The sequence below is a fragment of the Carex rostrata genome, chromosome 25, assembly GCF_964058835.1.
Source record: "Carex rostrata chromosome 25, lpCarRost1.2, whole genome shotgun sequence".
Taxonomy (NCBI): Eukaryota; Viridiplantae; Streptophyta; class Magnoliopsida; order Poales; family Cyperaceae; genus Carex; species Carex rostrata.
The window spans coordinates 5,935,196-5,959,502 of record NC_135942.1 but is presented as its reverse complement, the minus strand read 5'-3'; the positions used below and the strand labels follow the sequence as shown (position 1 = coordinate 5,959,502).

Genomic DNA, 24,307 nt, shown 5'->3' with positions numbered 1-24,307 from the left:
AGTGTGGCTTTGAATACATAATTTGGATAATGACTGTTTTCAGCATATACTTGTTTGTGCATATTATTATATGTTGAGGAGCATGGTTCTGAAACTCGGAATCGGAATCAGAATTGGGTTTTTGACCGTGGAATCGGAATTGGATGAATCGGCCTGAATCAGAAGAATCGGATTGGTAACTCGGATTTTTTTGGCAGAAGCTTATTTTGTAGCCAAAATGTAGAAAACAATTGGTAAAAAAAATAATTTGTAAAAAAACTATGTTAAGACAAAATATTACACTCAAAATATCTACTAATTACATAATGTAATACAAGCATTACAAATAAAACACACTTTTTAAACATAGTTACGTGTATTTAAACATATTAGCTTTGTTATCAATTATGTAATATTTTATTGTTTGTGCATTTTTTTTTGGTTTGTCAATGCAGTCAGTTCATTATATAAATAGATAAAATAAATTATCTATTGGCGAAAAGCTCCACATTCCTTTCAGTCGTTTTTTTTTTTTTGCAATGCACTTATCAACCACCAGAATTTGGAATGTATAGTAATTCCCTGGTGGTTTTTGCATTTTATTGGTTTCCCTGGTGGTTTTTGGTTCCAAATGATTAAATTTAACTGTTGATCTGGTTCTTTGTCATGAGCAATACACATAACTAAATGCATGAGATCATTTAATACAAGGTCAAGGTGTTGAAAAATCTACAGAAGGTTGCTAATAGGGGTGTATTTTTAAAAAAAAAAAAACTAATAGGGGTGTATTGAGTTTTATTTGGCCTCTTACTAGACCCCCGACTTTGACTGTGTGTAGTGAGTTTTATTTTCATTGGTTTTCGTACAGGAGCGACTATGGACTCTAATTGGAACGCTCCCCAAAGCAGTGGTGCTACGGGCCCGAGTTCTAGTGTTGGACCCGATTCGAACGCTAACCCTGATTGGCGATCGCAACTGCAGCCAGACGCTCGACAAAGAATCGTCAACAAAATGTGAGATTATTTTCATCGATCCTTTCTCTACGATTTTGAATTCAATTTTAGGTTGATTTCGGCCGGGAAGAAGTTTATGATTGAGAGCTGTAAATAAGCAAGGAGTAATGCCCCCAAAACCAATATTCTATAATCATATTGGTACCAATCATATTGTATAAGATCTGGTTGGATTCTTGAAAACAGTTTCCTCCATCCTTTATTGCATATTAATTTTGGTTGCTTAAAACTGTTTGAACCATTTGTGTATTTCTAGTTATTTTTTTATTTCTTTCTTTTTCTATAAAGGAATGATCTTCAAGTGTCTTATTTTTGATACAATCATTGCATATATTTGCCAGCTTCTTATATGAGCATTTGACTGGGTATTATCAATTTACAAATTGATAAATTAGGAACATTGCCGGAAAAATGAAATATATCTGTGCATTTAATTTTGTAACCTCGATATGAGTTTGTTACCTAGTTGATTTAATAGTTTTGTGATTTTAGAATGGACACATTAAATAGGCATCTTCCTGTGCCAGTACCAGAGGGAATAAACGAGTGTCAAAATATTGCAGTTCGGTTTGAGGAAAAGATCTATAGTGCTGCTACTAGTCAGGTACCTTTTCTTTACTATTTTTTAATTATTTTGTTGTTAATCATTATATAATTCGTTTAAACATTGTATAAGGAGGCGGCGTGTCAGAGTATTATTATATAGAAGTAGTATATGTTGATATTGTACTACTTTTGTTTGATGATCCTGCGAGTATTTTTACCCTAATTGCAATTAAAGACCTGAAGTTGCATCTATTGAAGACTTTTAGCCTGCTTTTAAGAAATTGACATCTAACATTTGGCTGTGACTCCTAACTACAGAGAAGTGAACATAAGGATCCTGGGTTTTACGAATTGAATAATAAGAAATTATGACAAATATGTGCAGAAAATAATTTAAAGTTAAAATTAACCAATAACTTGTAAATTGAGAACTTATTGTGTTGGAACTGATGTAGTAGTTTGTGTACCATCATAAATTTTAATTGAAACTGATGCCTACTATCTTTCTTTCTATTTTTGTGGTTATTCCTCAGCCTGATTATCTTAGAAAAATTTCTCTAAAAATGCTTTCCATGGAAAATAAGACGCAGCCCGGATTAAATCCTTCCCTTCCCAACCAAAATTGGATGGACCCAGGTATTAACATAATCTCTTTATCAACAAAGGTACTTTCTATTTAGTTTAATGAGTAAATGCACTTCCCTATCAACTTTTTTGTTCTGTAACATTTGAAATGAGCGGATGAGTGATACAATTTCTTGAATTGCTGGCATCAAGCAAATTATTGCTAAAAACAAGAATTGTGGTTTTGATTTTTGAATACATAATTTGGATAATGCTTTTTTTCAGCATACATTTGCTTGTGCATATTATTATATGTTGCGGAGTCCACTTACAAAATTTCGGATGACACTTCATGTTAAAAACTTTGGTTGCAATAATGATTTAATTTTTGAAGTACCAAATGATAAAAATGTAACTGTTGATCTGGTTCTTTGTCATGAGCAATGCATACACAACTAAATGCATGAAATATTAATACAAGATCAAGGTGTTGAAAAATCTACAGCTGGTTGCAACCAATCCTTTGCATCGATCTTTTCACCTCTTGATCTTGTATGAAATGGATTCGGAAACTTATAATTTTTTTTTTGAGCAAATACTCGTGAGAAGAAATCAACTGTTTAGGAACTTGAAATTTGAATTATTAATCCTACAAAAGTTGTTGTCATGATATGTCAAAAAAGAGAGTTGTAATTGGACCCCCTTCTCTTATAAGATGAGTTGTATTGTATGAGCAAATATTTGAAAGCTTGTTGTATCACATTAATTTTTTGATAAAACTTGAGATATTGGCTTAGCCTTTTTAAAGGGTAAAAAATTGTGAGTGTGCATTTGCAGTTACCTAATTACTTTTCTTTGTGGGTATAATTGTTTCATGTCAGGACCTAGTGGAACTACTGGGCCTGGTGGGCCCACTGGTTCCCTCCCTACGGATATGTATTCAAACACCCAGAGACAGCAACAGCTCACGCCACAAAATCAAATGCTGTATCACCAACAGCAGCTAGTGATGCGCCACAAGCTGCAACAGCAACAACAGCAACAACAGCAGCAGCAACAGAGTCTGTTGCAGCAGACCCAGATGCAGATGTCTTCAGCACTCGCAGGAGGATCTGGGATGATGTCAGCAGCGCTGATAGGTGGGATGCAGCAGAGTCAACAGAACTCAGTCCAGCAACCTGTGCATAACACTAGGAAATCAAGGAAGTGCAGAATATGCGAAGATTGTGTGCACAAGAGAAGGAATCCTTACTGAGGTGTAAGATATTGATGAAAAATTCACTCAAGGATCATTTTTTGTACTCTTTGCCTTGTAACTTAATTTGAATTTCGGGGAAAAAAAGGAAGATGCACAGCTAAATCTGTGAATACTAGTTGGTAATACACAAGTGCGGGGGAGGTCAGATATATATATTAGTGGCATTGTTTCTTTAGTTTCTATATAACTTAACTAGATGATTTAAAAATTATTGGTAAATTTGTTTGAAAATGTTGCATTCAATTTTACAAGTACTAATTTTCGAAACGCAATGCTAGCAACTGTAAAATTATTAGTTCTTTTATCATATCAACGAAATTGAAGTTTTGGGAATCAAAACATTCTAATTGATGCGAGAATATACTAAATGAGGGGAGTTCAAATGCCTCCATTTTTTGTATCTTTACCATGTCTCTATTTTTAAAATGCTAATAACTCAAAATTTAAATCATAAATTTCAAAATAAAACCATTAGATGTGATGTATACTATTTTATCTATGTGCTCAAAATTTTTTTATCACATTTCGGTTTTCTTTTTATGTGAATCAATAAGTTGAAAAATCAACGTCAATAAATTATCAACAATAGTACATTTTTACAAACTCTTGATGACAACCAAAACGAATTTGAAATATCATAATTTTTTACACGTGCATAGAGAAAATAATGTAGATCACATCCAACGATTTTATTTTAATTTTTTAAGTTTTAAATTTTGAGTTATTAAAGTTATTAAAAATGAAGGCATTTGAACCTCTAATTTTAAATCACAACCAAACACCACCCTACAGCCAAACAACTACATTACTCGGTTTAGGCTTGGGTATATAATACATCTTAAGAGCATATTCATTTTTGCAATTGTAAAATTTGATTTCATTTTACATATCAATGATTTAGTATATTCTCATATCAATTAGAATGTTTTGATTCCCAAAACTTCAATTTCGTTGATGTGATAAAAGAACTAATAATTTTACAGCTGCTAGCATTGCATTTCGAAAATTAGTACTTGTAAAATTGAATGCAACATTTCCAAACAAATTAGCCAACAATTTTTAAATCATCTAGTTAAGTTATATAGAAACTAAAGCAACAATACCACTAATATGGGGCGCATGGGTGATATATATATCTGACCTCCCCCACACTTGTGTACTACTAAATAGTATTCACAGATTTAGCTGTGCATCATCCTTTTTTCCCCCGAAATTCAAATTAAGGTACAAGGCAAAGAGTACAAAAATTGATCCTTCATTAAGTGAATTCTTCATCAATATCTTACACCTCAGTTAGGATTCCTTCTCTCGTGCACACAATCTTCGCATATTCTGCACTTCCTTGTTTTCATAGTGTTATGCACAGGCTGTTGCTGGACTGAGTTCAGTTGACTCTGCTGCAACCCACCTGTCAGCGCTGCTGATTAAACCGAACCCAATGAACACCCTTAGTTAGATTGAACTATACGGTTTGGATATTAATGCATGTTCACTACCCATTAAAATTTGCAGTTATAAAGATCATATGATTTCTACAAAGCATTACAACTCAAAAAAATCCCTAAAAGACATTTATCTGCTAACTCAAAAGGGAAATCAAAGCTGCAGACATATTGTTTAATATTACATATGTTGATGAAACAATAATACCAACAAAGAAAAAAAAAATTGGTAACTACAATACAAGCAATCTCACAATTTTCGACCCTTTAAAAATGCTAAGCAAATATCTTTAAGTTTATCAAAAAGTTAATGTGATACAACAAGCGTTTCAATTATTTGCTCGTACAACCCATCTTATAAGAGAAGGGGTCCAATTACGACTCTCTTTTTGACATTATCATTTCATACAAGATCAAGAGGTAAAAGATCAATGCATGGAACTGGTTGCAACCTGCTGTAGATTTTTCAACACCTTGACCTTGTAAAATGATCTCATGCATTTAGTTGTGTATGCATTGCTCATGACAAAGAACCAGATCAGCAGTTAAATTTTCTCATTTGGAACTTCGACAAATTAAATCATTATTGCAACCAAATTTTTTGACATGACGTGTCATTAGAAATTTTGTAAGTGGACTCCTCAACATATAACAATATGCACAAACAAGTATATGCTGAAAAAAATCATTATCCAAATTATGTATTCAAAGCCACAATACTTGACTTTTTAGCAATAATTTGCTTGATGCCAGTAATTCAAGAAATGTATTTTGTATCACCCATCTGCCATTTCAAATGTTACAGAACAAACAAGTTGATAGGAAGTGCATTTACTCATAAAACTAAATAGAAAGTACCTTATTTGGATAAAGAGATTATGTTAATACCTGGGTCCATCCGATTTTGGTTGGGAAGGGAAGGATTTAATCCAGGCTGCCCCTTATTTTCCATGGAAAGCATTTTTAGAGAAATTTTTCTAAGATAATCAGGCTGAGAGAAAAGCACAAAAATAGAAAGAAAGATATTAGACATCAGTTCCAATTAAAACTAATGATGATACACAAACTACTAGATCAGTTCCAACACAATAAATTTTCAATATATATGTTATTTGTTAATTTTAACTTCTAAATTATTTTCTGCACATATTTGTCATGATTTCTTATTATTCAAATCGTAAAAACCAAGATCCTAGTGTTCACTTCTCTAGAGTTAGGTGTCACAGCCATATGTTAGATGTCAATTTCTTAACAAAAGGCTAAACGTCTTCAATAGATGCAACTTAGGTATAGCAACTTAAAGTCTTCAAGTGTAATTAGGGTAAAAAAATCACAAAACAACAGTAGTCAATATCAACAGATACTACCTTTATATAAAAATACTCTGACATGCTGTCTCCTTATACAATGTTGAATGGATTATATAATGATTAACAACAAAATAACTAGTAAATAGTAATAGACTATACCTGACTAGTAGCAGCACTGTAGATCTTTTCCTCAAACCGAACTGCAATTTTTTGAAGCTCATTTATTCCCTCTGGTACTGGCACAGGAAGATGCCTCTTTAATGTGTTCATTCTAAAATCACGAAACCATTTAATCAACTAGGTAACGAACTGATATTGAGGTTACAAAAACTAAATGCACAGATATAGCTACCTCAAATTTTCATTTTACGTGCAATATTTCTAATTTTATCAATTGGTAAATTGATAATACCCAGTCAAATACTCATATAAGAAGCTGGCAAATATATGCCATAATTGTATAAAAAATAAGACACTTGAAGATCATCCCTTTATAGAAAAAGAAAGAAATAAAATAAAATAAAACCTAGAAATACACCAATGCTTCAAACAGTTTTACACAACGAAAATTAATATACAATAAAGAATGGAGGAAACTGATTTCAAGAATCCTACCAGATCTTATACAATATGATTGGTACCAATATAATTACAGAATATTGGTTTTGGGACCCAATCGAAAACTTCTTCCCGGCCAAAATCCACCTAAAATTGAATTAAAAATCGTAGAGAAAGGATCGATGAAAATAATCTCACATTTTGTTGACGATTCTTTGTCGAGCATCCGGCTGCAGTTGCGATCGCCAATCAGGGTTAGCGTTCGAATCGGATCCAACACCAGAACTCGGGCCCGTAGCACCGCCGCTTTGGGGAGCGTTCCAATTAGAGTCCATAGTCGCTCCTGTACGAAAACCAATGAAAACAAAACTCAATACACACAGTCAGAGTCGGGGGTCTAGAAAGAGGCCAGATACGGAGCGAGGGGGTGGCCAATTGAGGCTGAGACCACCCGCTATTAGCAGCGTTTAGGTTTTGGGCGAAAGAATGCTAGAATTGAAAGAGACTCACCTTCGAGTTATGCCGATTATTCCTTCTACTGTGTTTGCGTCGGACTTTATTCCTCAGGAAGTATGCGAAAGGAAAGGAAGCGTGCGACCGAAGGAAATACGGGAAAGTATGCGGAGTTTTTCCGTGCGGAGAGAGCTTTTAATCTGATCCGTTAGTTTCGAATCGGACGGATCAGATCAGATCTTGTCCGAATTTTAAAAAAACTCAAAATTTGGTGAACCCTTAATCCAGTCCGTCCGATCCGAAACGAACGGACCAAATTAAAAGCTCCGAACGAAAAAGATAGCGTTCCAGGAAATACCGGGTCTTTTAGTGTAATTTTCAACAAACCTACCTTTTTTGAGGTATATTATATGTGCTTGATGACCGAAAGAGTGATTTAGAGAGAGTAAAATATTCTCTTCACTTTTTTTACGATCAACTCCCAGCCGCCTTGTGCGGGAAGCAGTATTATTAGATTTTGAGATTCGTGCCAAGTTAAAAGGAACGGTCCAGATCCGATAATTCTAAAAGATTACCTATTACGGTACCGGAGTGGATTTGGATTCCTATCAAGGAAATAAATCTGCTGTTATTCCAATTGAATAACAGGTTCCTGTTATTTTGATCCCGACTATTCAATTTTCTTAAATGCGTGTTTGGATGTCACAGGATTATGGAATGGAAATATGAATGAGAATGAGAATTTACTTTTGAAAAAATGGGAACCCACGGGTATGGAATGCACGGAATTAATTATGAAAATATGAGAAAATGAGTGTTCGTTTGTATCATGGGATTAATTGTGGAAAATATTTATTTATTTTGAAATATGTATATTTATTTAATTGTTTTAGTTTAGATTTGAGCATTGTCCCACTATTGGTATCAAAATAAAAGAGATCTCTTTATATAATTCTAAGTGCGATGACAGATAATGCAGATGAGTGTTCGGTTGATATGTTGATATTAGTGTTCCGTTGTGCCACGAGATTAATTGTGAGAAATCTTAATTTATTTCAAAAATATGTATTTTTATATAAATTTCTCATCTATTTTAAATTTCTCATTTATTTCAATTTCTCATTTAATATGAAAATCATGTTGACATTAGCCAATTTTTTTAAAATTTTAGTATAATTTATGAAAAAAGTAGTAGTGGTCCGGATCTCTATATTTTGTTTAGTCCCAGAACTAATAATATATATAACAATAGATGGTTATATGATATCTCTTTGGATGACATACGATAGATACTTGAAAAGTTGAAATGATAATTAATTAAATTAAATAGAAGGCCACGTGGTTGGCATAGGCTAGTGGTTTGCTAACGAGTACCTCAGGCCGAATCGGGCAAAACTCGTGACAGGCGACGGGTAGAATGGGTAGAACGGACACGTGTACACGTTTTTTTTTTTGAAAAACCGTTTCAAACCCGTGCCCGTTTCAAACCCGTGTCCGTCTCGGGTTCGGGGGTCGGACGGTCCAGGTTCATGGGTAGGTGAGTTTTTTTTCTGTTTTTTTTTCTTTGTAAATCAATAAATTATAAATCCAAATTCATTTGACATGGTTGTATATTTGAACTCAATAATTTTTGTTATAATAAAATATAAATTAAAATTACTAATTATTTTAAAACAATGTTGCTTAAATCAATTACTTTAAATTGCATAAATTTAATTAATATATGTATGTATAGGGGTGGCCTACGCTACTCCATGGAGTAAAATACGTTTGTACTCCACGCCGTATTTTTATTTTGAAAATTCAAACGACTGATCCGAACCGTTAGATGTGATCTCCATATTGAAATGTGCTTGGAGACCAAATTTTTTTATTATTTATTAAGCATTTTTCAAAATTTCTGTTTTGCTGTGAACAGTAAAAAATAGTAAAATTTTCTGGACCATCAGATTAGCAATTTTAAAAAATATTTAATAAATAGTAAAAAAATTCCAAAAAATATAAAATTTGGTCTCCAAGCACATTTCAATATGGAGATCACATCTAACGGTTCGGATCAGTCGTTTGAATTTTCAAAATGAAAATATGGTGGCGTGGAGCACCAAATCATTTTACTCCATGAAGTAGCGTAGCCCATCCCTGTATATATAATATAATTACATATAACTATATATAACTTAGGTTTTTGTACAATTATATAATATAATATAATTATAAAAAAGCTAAATTATTCTGTATGCAAACTAAAAAATTCTACCATTAATAATTATACTACAAAAACCTAAATTATACTAAACAAAATACCGATCGTTGTACATCTACCGTTGAACGAAAACTTAAACTGAATTTTTTGAGACACTAAACGATGTTTTTTTGAAATTATGATGCTTCGAATACCTGGGGATTAACCCCCGGGTTATATTTGGATCTGTCTCGTTTCCCCCTTTCCGAAAAGTTCTCATACGCCCAAATCTGACTTTCTTAGCCAAAGTTATAGCTCTTTAAAGTTTTTTCGAAAGCTGAACTTTGAAAATTCATAACTAATTGTAGAAAAATCCAAAGAAATTGAAATTTGTGTCAATTCTGTGTATTTTTGAATGCTCTACATGTTGGTGTAATCACTTTTGCAGTTTGGTCCTTGTATCAGTCCAAACTTATTTATTTACCAGCAGAAGTCAAATTTGATATACATATACATATACATATATTCAGTGTTTTAAAATGCGGCCGCATGCGCCGCATAGGCTATGTATATATGTATAATATATATATATGAGTTAGGCTGGGGTGCTATGGATAACATAGAGGCCTCTATGCTACGGCTCAATATTCGAGTTTTCAAAATCCAAACGGTCGATCCGAACCGTTCATCTTATTCTCCATATTAATATCTGCTTGGAGACCAAATTTTACATTTTTATGAATTTTTTTACTATTTATTAAGTATTTTACAAAATTGTTGATCCAACGGTGGCTGCACAAAACAGTAAAATCGTTGGATTAGCGATTTTCAAAGTGGCTTAATAAATAGTAAAAAAATTCAGAAAATTATAAAATTTGGTCTCCAAGCAGATATTAATATGGAGAATAAGATGAACGGTTCGGATCGACCGTTTGGATTTTGAAAACTCGAATATTGAGCCGTAGCATAGAGGCCACTATGCTATCCATAGCACCCCAGCCTAACTATATATATATATATATATATAGAGAGAGAGAGAGAGAGAGAGAGTGTGGCTAATATGCATTCGGTTGCATATGGACCGAAGTGCTACCGGTCCAAATTTGATTTTTCAAAATCCAAACGGTCAATCTGAACCGTTCATCTTGTTCTCCATATTAATATGTGCTTGGAGACCAAATTTTATATTTTTCTGAATTTTTTTACTATTTATTAAGTATTTTACAAAATTGTTGATCCAACGGTGGCTGCACAAAACAGTAAAATCAGCAGCCACCGTTAGATCAATAATTTTGTAAAATACTTAATAAATAGTAAAAAAATTCAGAAAAATATAAAATTTGGTCTCCAAGCACATATTAATATGGAGAACAAGATGAACGGTTCAGATTGACCGTTTGGATTTTGAAAAATCAAATTTGGACCGGTAGCACTTCGGTCCATATGCAACCGAATGCATCCACTCTATATATATATATGTTGTGGTTAATTTGCTGCCGCGTTTTATTTATTTTGTGATGTCCAAACAACAAATTCAAACCTTAGATGTTTAATCTATACTATAATCTACTTGGAGACCAAATTTTACATTTTTTAGAATTTTTTTTACTATTTATTAAGCTGGTTTGAAAACCGCTGATTTTCAATTGAACAGGCTAAAGGAAATTGAATGGCCGGAATCGAAATAACAGGAACCTGATATTCAATTGAAATAACAACAGATTTATTTCCTTGCATCCCACCCCCAATTATAGGGAATCTTTTAGAATTATCGGATCTGGACCGTTCCTTTTAACTTGGCACGAATCTCAAAATCTAATAATACTGCTTCCCGCACAAGGCGGCTGGGAGTTGATCGTAAAAAAAGTGAAGAGAATATTTTACTCTCTCTAAATCACTCTTTCGATCATCAAGCACATATAATATACCCCAAAAAAGGTAGGTTTGTTGAAAATTACACTAAAAGACCCGGTATTTCCTTCGGTCGCATACTTCCTGAGGAATAAAGTCCGACGCAAACACAGTAGAAGGAAGAATCGGCACAAGTCGAAGGTGAGTCTCTTTCAATTCTAGCATTCTTTCCCCCAAAACCTAAACGCTGCTAATAGCGGGTGGTCTGAGCCTCAGCTGGCCACCCCCTCGCTCCGTTTCTGGTCTCTTTCTAGAATCGCTGACTAATTGTGCTTTCTTTTCATCTTCAGCTACATCAATGGATTCCACTGCTCAGACTGGGAATCCGGGAGATTGGCAGGAGGAGATGTACCAAAGGGTACTTATTTTACTTTCATCTGATAGATTGAATTGGCTATAACCTTAAATTGTCATTTATGAGCACCTTTTTCTTTATGAATCATGTTTCAAAGATCTAAAGCAAATTTATTGTTCAGGATAATTAAACTTGTAGGTTTGTATGTATCAGAACTAGTCAGTTTTACTGGTAATGACAGGGGCGGATCCAGGAATTCCGTCAGGGTAGGGCACTAAACGGGTTTGAATAGTTAATTAGATTCAGATCCATTAACTAAGCGGGTACTAAATAAAAAAAAATCACCATGATAAAAGGCAAAATAACAAGGTAAATTGGTCTTATGTTTACCAGTATAAGTTTATTGCATTGAATTTTGAGGTGAAAAATTCTCGATAGAGCCTGAATGAAACTCTAAACCCCTAGATCCCAAGCCATAATTAGGGGAACTCAAAAAAATAAATATAATTGCCTATGCTGGAAGCCTGGAACCCTTGTGTTGCAAAAAAGCGGAAACCTAGCAGAAACCTTTGTACCAGTTCCAAATAATCAACATTTACCCAAGTGCGAATCAAGAAGTTTATTAATTATTCGAATTCCTGATAAAGCACTAAAACCGAGTAAATTCAATTGATATAGCACTAAAGTGTGAAATTCAAGGATTCAAGCAATAATTCACCAAACCATTTTAATTCTACATGACTTGCAAATATTAATTCAATTGATTAATTAAAACTAGAAATCGAGATCTTACAAATGAAGTCGATTTTTTTGGTTTTACTCTCTGGTCCCAGCAGCGAAAAGTAGCAAATGAAAAGGGCGGAGGTGCGTGCGTGCTGGCGCGTTTCTCTCTGTCACTCTCCAGCGACGACAGAAGCAAATAAGAATAGAAGAGACGTCTTTGTTTTTTTGCTCTCTGACTCGGAACAGAAGCAAATAGAAAGTCTTATTTTATTTCTTTGTTGTGTACAAAACAGCGGATACCAAAGTCTTATTTTACTTGTGTGATTGTGTTGCTACATTTTAAATTTTTTTTATCACGTTTCATTTCTCTAGCGAACAAAACAGCGGAGCGGACCAGCAGCGGAGCATGGGCTTTGCTATGTAAATATTTTTGGGCCCAGGGGTAGGCACAATAATGATTCAGGGGTAGGCACTTGGGTTAATTTATATTGGGTCAAAAAAAAATATTTCAAATCCAGGGGTAGGCAAGTGCCTTCCCCTGGACCTTTATGGATCGCCCCTGACTGGTATCGATCTGATCAGTAATTTGATGGATGTAAAATCCTATGTCAATAGTAGACTTGTTTGGGTGCTTCTACTCGTATGCCTTGTTTTGCATTTTGAAGATTTTCTTTTGTGCTCTGATGAAATTTGGTATCTTTTTCTTCTGTTCCTTCTATGTAGTTAAAATATCTGGAGGATACTTACTTTGCTGATCTGAGAGAGATCCATCAGAAGCTTTCAATGAAGCTTAGTCAAGTATGCTTTTTCCAATTATTTTGATTTATTGTACTAAATTGTCTCTGGGCCTCTTATAAATTATACACCTACTCATACTGGTAGTTAACCTGGCTATTTTGGTACTGAATTAGGAAGAACTTGTTGTGTACTCTTTTTTGTTTTTTCAGAAGTCTTTTGACCTGATTTTTTTTTTGGTTCCTCAATAAAGCCCAATTCACTACCGACTGTAGGTTGGCCCAATAATGGTGTGAAGAGTAACTGGTTTGGTATCAAGTTTTTACCTGTCGAACTGCAGAATGACCAGGCACGGCTAGTAACCAATTTCTCTCTTTTTGTCTGTGGTGCAGCTGGATAGTTTAGTAGCACCGAATGCTAGAGGTGGGGAGCAGATTGAGAAAATGAAGCACTTTAAGATGGTTCTGGAGCGCATGATGGCAGTGCTGCAGCTTGGCAAGCACAGCATGCAGATTGGCTTGAAAGACAAGTTATCTCTTTACGAAAAGCAGATCCAGAGTATTCTCCAGTATCACAAGAAGGCACCTCAGCAACAACCTGTGCATAACACTATGAAAACAAGGAAGTGCAGAATATGCGAAGATTGTGTGCACAAGAGAAGGAATGCTAACTGAGGTGCAAGATATTTATGAAGAATTCACTTAATGAAGGATCAATTTTTGTACTCTGCCTTGTACCTTAATTCGAATTTCGGGGAAAAAAAGGAAGATGCACAGCTAAATCCGTGAATACTATTTAATAATACACAAGTGCGGGGGAGGTCAGATATATATATCACCCATGCGCCCCCCATATTAGTGGTATTGTTGCTTTAGTTTACTAGATGATTTCAAAATTGTTGGCTAATTTGTTTAAAAATGTTGCATTCAATTTTACAAGTACTAATTTTCAAAATGCAATGCTAGCAACTGTAAAATTATTAGTTCTTTTATCACATCAACGAAATTGAAGTTTTGGGAATCAAAACATTATAATTGATATGAGAATATACTAAATTATTGATATGAAAAATAAAATCAAATTTAACAATTGCAAAAATGAAGATGCTCTTAAGATGTAATATATACCCAAGCCTAAACCGAGTAATGTAGTTGTTCGGCTGTAGGGTGTTGTTTGGTTGTGATTTAAAATTAATAAGGTCTAACTTGGTTATTTCAATTTAGTGTCGAAGTTATAACTTAAGTTATTTCTTGTTTGGTTAGAGTTTATGGTTTAAATTATGGTCAACTAAAGTTATTCATATTACATTTCATAGAATTTTTTTTTATTTAGTGATTTATGATAAAATCAATTTATCAACATTTAATGTAAGTTTTTAATTAATAATTTTTGATAAAATTGATCTATATAATATTTTATTATTTAATTTTGTTACTAATTTATATCTTTAAAATAATTTAAAAGGTATTAAAAATTATAAATGGAATAAAATTAATAATTTTGTATATTTTATGATATTAACTACATGATGCATTTCATGTATATATTTATATGTTATATTTTTGGATTATATTATCTGCTATCAATTTATTCATTTCGTCTGGAGTTTAATATGTGTAGTGAACTAGTGATAGGTGGAAATTTAAAGAATGTGCATTAACAAATTAGCTAATTTAAAAAAAATATATCAGAATAATGTTGACATGATATAAATTTGGTCAAATTTGATGCGAAATATGACTAAAATAATAAAATATACATCAAAGTACAATTTAATTAGATTTGAAATTCAAACGATTAAGATTAAATTCTTCTATTCTACAAAACTAAAGTTAGGAATGAATTCCTTATTTAGACAGATATAAATTTATTGTAATTTGAGAAACGCATAATTAACAAGTTTGATAGACCATATTTAGACATTTAAATTATATTATAGTTGATATTTGCAAGCTTAAGCCACAAGTATTGACAAAACGTTAAACCACCTTAATAGGTGACTTAACTTTTTACATTTTAGGCCGGTCTAGAGATCGACTTATGCCATTTTAGTACAGCTCAATTAAATCACGTTTGACGGCTTAGCTGAGACCTAAACCCTTTATTCCATAGTTTAGGCCTCAACCGAACATGACTCTAGCGAGCCTCCTTGGACTTCTTTTTTTCCGAACAAACAACTCCTTATATAAGATTAAACCTTTCCTTGGCATTACATTTTAGGGAAAATTTTCGGTGTGTCCATCCAAAAATTACTAGTTGAAAATTTGACGGAGAATTATATTGAAGAATTGTTATCACATCTCTTAAATTAAATCAATTAAATTCAAATAAATCTATTCTTGTAAAATAATTAAGAAAAACTTACACAGAGGAGGATCAACAATGAAGGGAATAGCAGTAGCAACAACAACAATTATAAAAGAGAACCAAAACGGACACTATAAATTGTAGCAATCGACAATTGGTAAGGATAATGACTGGGAGGGGTTCGATATCACACGAAGGAAGGAGGAAGTTGCAAAAGGAAAGAAAGTAGAGACAGGTTATAAATTAAGGGAAAATTTATGGTGTAGTCATGTAAAGTTTTAAAATAGCTAAATTCTTAATAAAAATATCTTACTATCCAATATTCTTATAGAAATTTAATATTTTTTCTTTTATCGTCATTTATTCATTAAATTGTTATTTAGACAAATATACCACTCTTCTTAAATGAAGATATCTCTTTAAATTAGTAACATGATTAAATTGAATAAGAAAAATAAGACGTTTCATATTCTTCATCTTTGCATATATATTCCTTCAACTTCATATTCTTCATATTAATAGGTATTTCTGTGTCGCTGGTTTTGATAATACTCTATTTTTGCATCGGACTCAATGGTCCTGATTTGAAAATCTTCTATTAAAAAAAACACTACGATTGGAGCATTGAGTTCGATGCAACTTTTAAATCGGGACTATTAGTTAGAAATTTGGTCGCTTCATTACATCCCGTAAATAAATCTGCTATTACTTCAATGGTATAACACAGTGTTGTAAAAATCAGTCTTAACGGCCGTTTCATTGTTAATGGCGATCAAACCATTACGAATACACTTAATGGATACCTGTTTGCAAATAAAACGACAGTTTTATCGTTTAATCGTCTGTTTATTTCTATTTATTTATGTTTATTCCAATTTATTCTAGTGAATATTTATTTTTTACATTGACTTTTTTTTCTGTAATAGTGTGTGATAATAAGTTTATAATAAGTTTTATAAATCATGTATTATAGTTTTATTTGTAGTTGGATATATATTCAATATCTGTTATATATATATATATATATATATATATATATATATATTTTTAAGAAGTGCGGTGATTAGTGCTAAATCTGGCCATGATAGTCTATAACGGCCAGAGGACGTGATTAACCATCACGTTTTCTCTATATCTCGATAAAATGCAAAAGCGTTCTCTAATCTTGATATTTACTTAATATATTTCCCATTAATAAAAATTTCGGAGGACATATACCCCAAAAAAAGGTAGGTTTGTTGAAAATTACAATCGCAACAAACTTGAAGGAAGAATCGGCATAACTCGACGGTGAGTTTCTTTCAATTCTACCATTCTTTCCCCCAAAACCTAAACGTGTCACGATTCAAGTGATTAAAGGAGAAGATAAGAAGTAGTTTAAGTTGAAGGAGCATGGGCCAGAAAAATGAGTCTTTTATGGGCTGAATTGAATTGCTAATAGAAAGTGGATATGGGCTGCGCTTCATAAAAGAAGCTGCTGGAAGTTATTTACATTACCTTTTGCTTAACTATAGTTACTTTTTACTATATACTTTTGTTAGAAGGATCTAGATGTACTATACATATATTAGAAAAGAAAATATCTGTAACTATTATCCAAGCAGAAAATTACCAATTGTTCCTTCTTTTCTTCTTCTTTGTTACTTTCTTCTTCTTTCATCTTTTTCTTCTTTTCAATCCGTTCCAGTTGCTTAGATTGCCATATAGAACTTATAAAAGTACTCAAGTTTCATATTGGGTTGTGACAAGTTGGTATCAGAGCCCGATTCATGGCTGAAGGGATGCATACTCGATCTAAACAAATGGAGGAGCAGATGAAGCAGATGAAAGAAACAATAGACAAGTTGCAAGCTGATTTTGTTGAGAAGTTACACGTGCATAGAGAGGAGATGCAAAACCATCTACACCAACAGCAACTATTGATACAAGCTCAAATCAACCAACAACAAAGCAAGATAGATCAACAAGTTGGAGTTAACAAAGCTCAGTTTGATCAGATTTCAATCATGTTGAGTCAAATGATGGGAAAAATGAATGGAGAAGAGACCAATACACATAACATGGTACATAATAGTGCTACAAGCCCTAATATCACTATTCCTTTTACTTATAATTTCCAAACTGCACAAGTTGGAACAGCTACTAGCACACCACAAATCCTAACTAGTGTCTCATCCTCTTCACAAATTCAAATCCCACCTCCAAACACCCATACAAATATACCAGAAGCAACCATACCCATTACTTCCATAACTATACCTGTTAACCCAGTACAAGCACAAGGAGAGAATACTTTACCAGAAATACCCCTTATAAACCCTTATTTTTATCCAAATCAATCTCAATACAAATTTACACCTCACCCAACCTTTCCTCATATAAAAATTCCAATTTTACCCCCACCAGGACCAAATATCCAAACTATCCCTTTAAACTTGCAAAACAACCCTCATCCAATACCTAATTTTCAAAATGGCTTTCATAACAATCAAAATTTCAGACCTACACCGAACATTCCCATACCAAAGATTGATTTCCCTCTATTTACCGGCTCTAATCCAAGAGGATGGCTTAATAGATGCGAGAGGTTCTTTCAATTGAATCCCATGGCTGAAAATTTGAAGGTGCTAGTGGCCTCCTTACACATGCAGGGGCAATCTGATACTTGGGCTCAAGGGGTAGTAAGACCTGAAATGCAATGGGAAGAATTTGTTAGAAGAGTTATTGACAGGTTTGAGAGCAAGTCAACCTTGGGTGTTGTTCGCTTACAAAGGTATGCTACAAAGTCTCAGGTACAGCTAGCTGTACCAGTTTAAACCTTGAATCAACTCTCGTCTAAGATTGCAAGTGCACAATCCTATCTGTATAGTATAATAAGGTATCGATCCTCAGGGACGGTTTAATTCGATTCTAAATTCCTACAAATCCGAGTTAGGTACTAGAAGTGAAAGGTTTGGTTTGAATTCGTTTCAATTTCTCAATTCAATAACAAAAGATTGCAAAGGAAAATAAATGTTTGTTTCAGTCAAGTTTAAAAGGATGTTTCCAGGGTTTCAGATTTCATCCTCAGCTTTGCCTCTCTAGACCCTCACTCGACTCGCATCATCTCTGATGCGACCCTAGTGATGCGACCCGCATGGTCTCCCATGCGACTCGTATGGCCCTCGAGTGAATGCAACATTGCACCTGTTTCTGAGTTATTCGATTGTGCAAGGTTCTACTGACCCTACCTACGATTCCTGAGCCTCAACTCTCGTTTATTAGCACCAGAAACCTAGTAAGGAATTGCAATTTCACCTTCTTAGATCTACAACTTTCAACTCTCGTTTATTCGTGTTCAATCTAAGTCAATTGATCGGTTTGCTAAAGGTATCCACTATCTCTCAATAAATGGAAATCTCACCTTTCGGTTCAATTGATCTATCTTTTCAGATTTCTAACCTACCTCATGTGCTTGATTAAATTGCAAGAAGGATCAAGTCAAGATATTAGATGAGATGCAAGAAACACTCAACAATAGACAATCAAGATTCAAACAATCAAAATCAAGCAATGGAAGAATAATACTCAATCAATTGATCACAAGAACAACTCAAATTCAAATGCAATACATACAATCAAAGCTTTAGACTACATCAACCCTAGAAATAAAGAAAGATCTACTCAAGCATCATAAAAGAAAAGATAAGAGATGAGATAAGAGATAGGATCATGATGAAACCGAATCAAGCAAGGATCTTCCCTCATTCCTCTCTTTCTTGATCAATACTCCAATTCTTGAGGTTTTGAATCTTCAAATTCGGAACCCCCTCCCTGGTAGCAGGGGTGGTCTATTTATAGACATTTCAAAACGAGTGCTTCAATTCTGGGCCTTAATTGGGCCTTTGCTGTCTGCTCTGGAAGCTCGCGATGCGACCAGCGTCAGGTCTGATGCTACCCGCATCGACTCTGATGAGGGTCGCGTCAGATGTGATGAGGGTCGCGTGCAGAGTCTCAGAATTCAGTAACTTCCCTGATTTCGCCCGTTTTCTGCAAAATAAGAATGAAATCGCAGCAGTACCACATTCTATGGATATTCAATGTAAAATACGCGATTTGGTGGTTTAAAACGCAGATTTTGGTACAAGAATTGGTCGGAACAATAGATCAAATATGGAGATATCAGGTGTAGTTGGTGAGTTTAACAAGCTAAGGCAATGGTCTAATGTGGAGAGTTATAGGTGCAAATTTGAGGAACTAAAGCTGCTAATGCTACGGCACAATCCTATTCTTGATAAGGCTTACTTTGTTACTAGTTATCTCAGTGGGTTAAATGAGGATTTGAGGTTGGCCGTAATGAGCAACAAACCTAGAACTTTAGAGGAAGCATATGAGATTTCTCTTTACCAAGAGTTAATTCAAGAAAACAGGAAGAACAAGATGCAACCTAAACCTAACCATAGTTTCCACAAACCTGTACAGACATCAAAATCAAACAACACTCATGTGCAAAATCAGCAACAAGGAAAATTAGAAAACAAGTGCTACAGATGCCATAACCCATGGGTTCTGGGACACAAATGTAGAGAGAAGGTAGTACATACCATTACAGGAGAAGAAGTGGTTGATCAAGAAGCTTGGCCAGTTGACACAGATGATGAGGTAGAAGTTGAGATGCAAAACTTGTTACTTCAATCTTCTAAAAATGATAATAATCAAGAGGATGTGAGGATTTCATTACATGCGATTGGAGAAGCTAGAAGTTTGGATCTGATTCGAATTCAAGGGAAGGTAAATGGAGTACCAGTTACTGCTTTGGTGGATTCTGGTAGTACGCACAGTTTTGTGGATCCAAAAGTAGTTGAAAAGGCTGGTTTGAAGATTAGTGAAACGAAACCCATGGAAATCACAGTTGCTAATGGTAGTAACATGTTTTGTGATAAGAAGTGTGATGGGTTCACTTGGGTGATGCAAGGGCAAGAGTTTCAATATGACCTCAAAATCATGGAAATTGGCACGTATGAAATGTTACTTGGAGGGGACTGGATGAAGAAAGTGGGACCCGTATTATTAGATATGGGGTCGTCGACATTAACCATGGTCAGGGATAGAAAGAAGGTGGTGTTTCAAGGGTTGAAGGACAAAGGTAATGTACATGTAGTGAATAACACTTAAGTTGTGGAGCTTTTACCCGATGAACAGTGCATGTTGATTCAAGATTTCCCTTGTGATGGAGAGGAGAAGGCAATGATGTTGCCGGCACCCTTGATAGCACTTGTTGAGAATTATCCTGAAATCTTTCAAGAACCCAAACAATTGCCTCCAAAGCGATCTCATGACCATGCAATTCCACTTAAGGAAGGGGCAGAACCTATCAATTTGAGACCATATAGATATTCATATGAGCAAAAAAGAGAAATTGAGAAAATAGTTGATGAGTTGTTGGCAGCCTCAGTCATAAGACCTAGTTCTAGCCCTTTTGCTAGCCCCGCTTTGTTGGTGAAAAAGAAGGACGGATCTTGGAGATTGTGCATCGACTATAGGAAGCTAAACAACTTCACTATAAAAAATAAGTACCCTATACCCTTGATCGATGAGCTGTTAGAAGAGTTGAATGGAGCTGAAATTTTCTCTAAAATTGACTTAAGGGCTGGTTATCACCAAATTAGGGTTAAAGAGGAAGATATTCCAAAAACGGCTTTTCATGTACACCATGGTCATTTTGAATTCAAGGTTATGCCATTCGGCCTCACAAATGCTCCAGCCTCTTTTCAAAATCTAATGAATGATATATTCAAGGCTGAATTGAGAAAGTTTGTGTTGGTGTTCTTTGATGATATATTGGTGTATAGCAAGAGTTTGGCTGATCACTTGGGGCACTTAGAACAAGTGTTTAAGAAGATGAGGCAACACCAATTGTATGCCAAGAGGTCCAAATGTGCATTCGGTGTGGCTAGAATTGAGTATTTGAGTCACATTATAACAAAAGACGGGGTTGCAACAGATCCTAGCAAGGTAGAGGTTATGCTTAATTGGCCAATTCCTAAAAACCAGGAGGAGTTGAGAGGTTTTCTTGGGTTAACCGGTTACTACCGACGATTCATACAAAACTATGGGGCAAAATGCAAACCTTTGACCGAACAGTTGGGAAAAAGGGGATTCCAATGGACCGAACAAGCACAAAATGCATTTGAAAAGCTGAAGAGAGCCATGATTTCTGCTCCAGTTTTGGCATTGCCGAATTTCTCTCAACCTTTCACGATTGAGGCTGATGCTTGTGACTATGGAGTAGGTGCAGTTCTGTCTCAAGATGGTCGACCCATATCATACCTTAGCAAAGCTCTGGGATCAAAAAACCTGGGAAAATCAACATACGAAAAAGAATTATTAGCAATCTTGATGGCAGTAGATAAGTGGAAACACTATTTACAAGGGCATCCATTTGTAATAAAAACTGATCATCAAAGTCTTAAATATTTGCTTGAACAAAGGCTGAACCACCAATTGCAACACAAGGCTCTAACTAAATTTTTGGGACTGGAATATAGCATTCAATACAAGAAGGGTAAGCATAATGTGGTGGCTGATGCATTATCGAGGAGAGGAGGAAAATTAGAGGAATTAAAAACCCAAGTTTATGCAACCAACATCACTCAAGTACAACCAGTTTGGGAGGAAGAGGTAAGAAAGAGCTATGTGGGAGATGACTTGGCTAGTAAACTGTTACAGGAAGACCAAAACAGTTAAGAAATTGATGAGGTTTGGCAAGTACAAGACGGCTTAATCAAAAAAAAAAAGAAGTTATATGTGGGGAAAAGTGCAAAAGTAAGAAGGAAAATCATGGAGGAGCTTCACAACTCAGCAATAGGGGGTCACTCTGGCATGCATGCGACCTACCAAAGAGTAAAACGAGTCTTATATTGGCCAGGTATGAAGCGAGAGATTTGTGGGTTTGTGAAAGAGTGTGACAACTGTCAGAAAAATAAAGGGGAAAATGTGGCAAAACCCGGACTGTTACAACCCTTACCAATACCAAACAAGCTGTGGTCATGTATTGCAATGGATTTTGTGGAAGGATTGCCAAAATCTGAGGGCAAAAATGTGATTTTGGTAGTAGTTGATAGACTATCAAAATATGCACATTTCATAGGGATGTCACATCCTTATAATGCTCAAACTGTAGCTAGATTATTTGTGGACAATGTATTGAAGCTGCATGGACTTCCGCAATTAATTGTGTCGGATAGAGACAAAATTTTTACTAGTCAGTTTTGGAAGGAACTCTTCAAACACATGGGTACCACATTGAACTACTCTACAGCTTATCATCCTCAAACCGATGGACAGTGTGAAAGAGTCAATCAATGTTTGGAAACTTATTTGAGATGCATAGCAAATGAACAGCCAAAAAAATGGCATCACTGGTTATCTATGGCTGAATTATGGTATAACACTAGCTTTCACTCTGCCCTTAAGTGTACCCCTTTTGAAGCGTTATATGGCTACTCACCTCCTCACATTGAATTGGGGTCTCCTCCAGTTAGTTCACTTGAGCCAATTGATGTGTATTTGAAAGAGAGAGCTAATATGTTGCAAAGGTTAAAAGACCAGTTAACAAAGGCACTAGCTCGGATGAAATTCTTTGCAGATAAAGGTAGAAGTGAAAGAAAGTTAGAGGTTGGTGACTGGGTTTACCTGAAATTACAGCCGTATAGGCAAACTTCAGTTGCTATACGGAAATGTTTGAAGCTGAGCTCGAAATATTACGGTCCCTTCTTGATTTTGGAGAAGATCGGTGAAGCTGCATACAAGTTGCAATTACTCGAGGGAAGCCAAATACATCCTGTCTTTCACGTTTCTCAGCTGAAGAAGAGGTCGGGCATGCAATTGGCGAGCCCAGAGTTACCCTTGGTGGGTCCTAACGGGGAGTTCAAGGCAGAACCAGTTTCGGTGTTAGATCGTAGAATTGTCAACCGACATGGTACCCCTGTGGCTCAACTTCTAATTAGGTGGTCCAACTTGCCTGACAAAGAATCAACTTGGGAAGATTATCAATTTATAAAGAAAAAGTTCCCAGCTTTTGAAATTGGAGTTACTCCTCGAGGTCGAGGAGGAATTGAAGAGGAGGGCACTGTCACGATTCAAGTGATTAAAGGAGAAGATAAGAAGTAGTTTAAGTTGAAGGAGCATGGGCCAGAAAAATGAGTCTTTTATGGGCTGAATTGAATTGCTAATAGAAAGTGGATATGGGCTGCGCTTCATAAAAGAAGCTGCTGGAAGTTATTTACATTACCTTTTGCTTAACTATAGTTACTTTTTACTATATACTTTTGTTAGAAGGATCTAGACGTACTATACACTAGATGCGTAGTTGCGGCTACGCCGCAATAGTTTTTTATGTATGATGATGTATATAGGTGAATTTTAGTGGTATATGTCCTATTAATTTGTCCCATGTGAAGTTGTTTAAAATTTCAATTTTGATTGGAATATGTTGAAATTAATTTTTGTGGGAAGCTTCACTTTGCTTAGGTGATGATGATTGAGGTAATGAAGAAAAAAAAATCGTTCATATAATAATGTGAGGACAACAAATCCAAAACAGTTTATATCCACATAGGTGAACTTGTATGAACTATACTGTAAAGTTGGAAGTGTTGTTCAGATGGAGACCCATGTTTTCAACGGGATAGTTCAGTTATTCTTCTTTTTTGCTCTGTTGTTGTCAGTGCTGCATAAATGGGAGAATACATTAGGTTGATTCAGTCAACCGGATTTGATTCAAAGTTGAATTAACAAATAATTGGCAGGCATAGAAATTGAGTCTAAACTCATATTTCTCAATCTACCAATTTAGTGTGTATTAACCCGTATACAGCTGCAAAAAAAAAACCAGTGATTTGATGCCCAAGTTATTAATACTTAAAATAGTGCGAGCAATCCTTAAAATAGTTATTAATACTGGGGACTATTATCTGCTAGCTTGATTCAATCGTAATCCGAAGTAAAAATAATATTGTATCAATAACTATGAATAACTATTAATTATAAT

The 24,307-nt window shown here is 34.7% G+C and overlaps 3 protein-coding genes and 1 long non-coding RNA gene across 12 annotated transcripts in view; 2 read left to right on the top strand and 2 right to left on the bottom strand.

The window, feature by feature from the left end:
* Positions 1-24,307, top strand: part of LOC144576354 (mediator of RNA polymerase II transcription subunit 15a-like) — a 50,171-nt gene that overhangs the window by 1,551 nt on the left and 24,313 nt on the right. Inside the window, exons 1-4 of one of the 5 annotated variants that reach the window (XM_078326717.1) lie at positions 159-175; positions 848-992; positions 1,485-1,596; positions 2,072-2,174. The exons of 1 other annotated variant lie outside the window; for it this stretch is intronic. In XM_078326717.1, coding sequence (XP_078182843.1) covers positions 856-992; positions 1,485-1,596; positions 2,072-2,174 — 352 coding nt within the window. In that variant the 5' untranslated portion in view covers positions 159-175; positions 848-855. Of the gene's footprint in view, positions 1-158; positions 176-847; positions 993-1,484; positions 1,597-2,071; positions 2,175-11,239; positions 11,362-24,307 lie in introns of those variants that run through there. 3 more of the 5 variants (XM_078326715.1, XM_078326718.1, XM_078326719.1) reach the window with 3 other exon arrangements.
* The window catches only part of LOC144543573 (uncharacterized), a 42,138-nt gene that overhangs the window by 1,059 nt on the left and 16,772 nt on the right, over positions 1-24,307 (bottom strand). The gene's annotated exons all lie outside the window — the stretch shown is intronic.
* LOC144576357 (uncharacterized) lies at positions 4,319-7,242 on the bottom strand. 5 transcript variants are annotated; one of them, XM_078326727.1, is made up of 5 exons: positions 6,869-7,170; positions 6,272-6,383; positions 5,691-5,793; positions 4,603-4,780; positions 4,319-4,465 (listed from the first exon to the last, which is right to left on the bottom strand). In XM_078326727.1, exons 1-4 carry the CDS (start codon positions 7,003-7,005, stop codon positions 4,650-4,652), a joined length of 483 nt encoding a protein of 160 aa, XP_078182853.1. In that variant the 5' UTR covers positions 7,006-7,170; the 3' UTR covers positions 4,319-4,465; positions 4,603-4,649. The 5 variants fall into 5 exon arrangements, with proteins under 5 accessions (XP_078182853.1, XP_078182851.1, XP_078182850.1 ...); XM_078326725.1 differs by lacking the exon at positions 4,319-4,465 and adding an exon at positions 7,177-7,242 and having other exon boundaries at positions 4,541-4,780; positions 6,869-7,010; XM_078326724.1 differs by lacking the exon at positions 4,319-4,465 and having other exon boundaries at positions 4,541-4,780.
* LOC144576358 (mediator of RNA polymerase II transcription subunit 15a-like) lies at positions 11,277-13,848 on the top strand. Its single transcript, XM_078326730.1, has 4 exons — positions 11,277-11,357; positions 11,507-11,574; positions 12,958-13,032; positions 13,362-13,848. Exons 2-4 carry the CDS (start codon positions 11,515-11,517, stop codon positions 13,641-13,643), a joined length of 417 nt encoding a protein of 138 aa, XP_078182856.1. The 5' UTR covers positions 11,277-11,357; positions 11,507-11,514; the 3' UTR covers positions 13,644-13,848.

What these genes read in the sequence shown, in the direction of transcription:
- LOC144576357 (XM_078326725.1), bottom strand. Translation starts at nt 7,005, where the DNA reads ATGGACTCTAATTGGAACGCTCCCCAAAGCGGCGGTGCTACGGGCCCG. An exon ending in CAAAGAATCGTCAACAAAAT is followed by an intron (nt 6,384 to 6,868) that starts GTGAGATTATTT and finishes TCGTGATTTTAG; the next exon opens with AATGAACACATTAAAGAGGC. An exon ending in ACAGTGCTGCTACTAGTCAG is followed by an intron (nt 5,794 to 6,271) that starts GTATAGTCTATT and finishes CTTTTCTCTCAG; the next exon opens with CCTGATTATCTTAGAAAAAT.
- LOC144576358 (XM_078326730.1), top strand. Translation starts at nt 11,515, where the DNA reads ATGGATTCCACTGCTCAGACTGGGAATCCGGGAGATTGGCAGGAGGAG. An exon ending in AGGAGGAGATGTACCAAAGG is followed by an intron (nt 11,575 to 12,957) that starts GTACTTATTTTA and finishes CCTTCTATGTAG; the next exon opens with TTAAAATATCTGGAGGATAC. An exon ending in TTTCAATGAAGCTTAGTCAA is followed by an intron (nt 13,033 to 13,361) that starts GTATGCTTTTTC and finishes TCTGTGGTGCAG; the next exon opens with CTGGATAGTTTAGTAGCACC.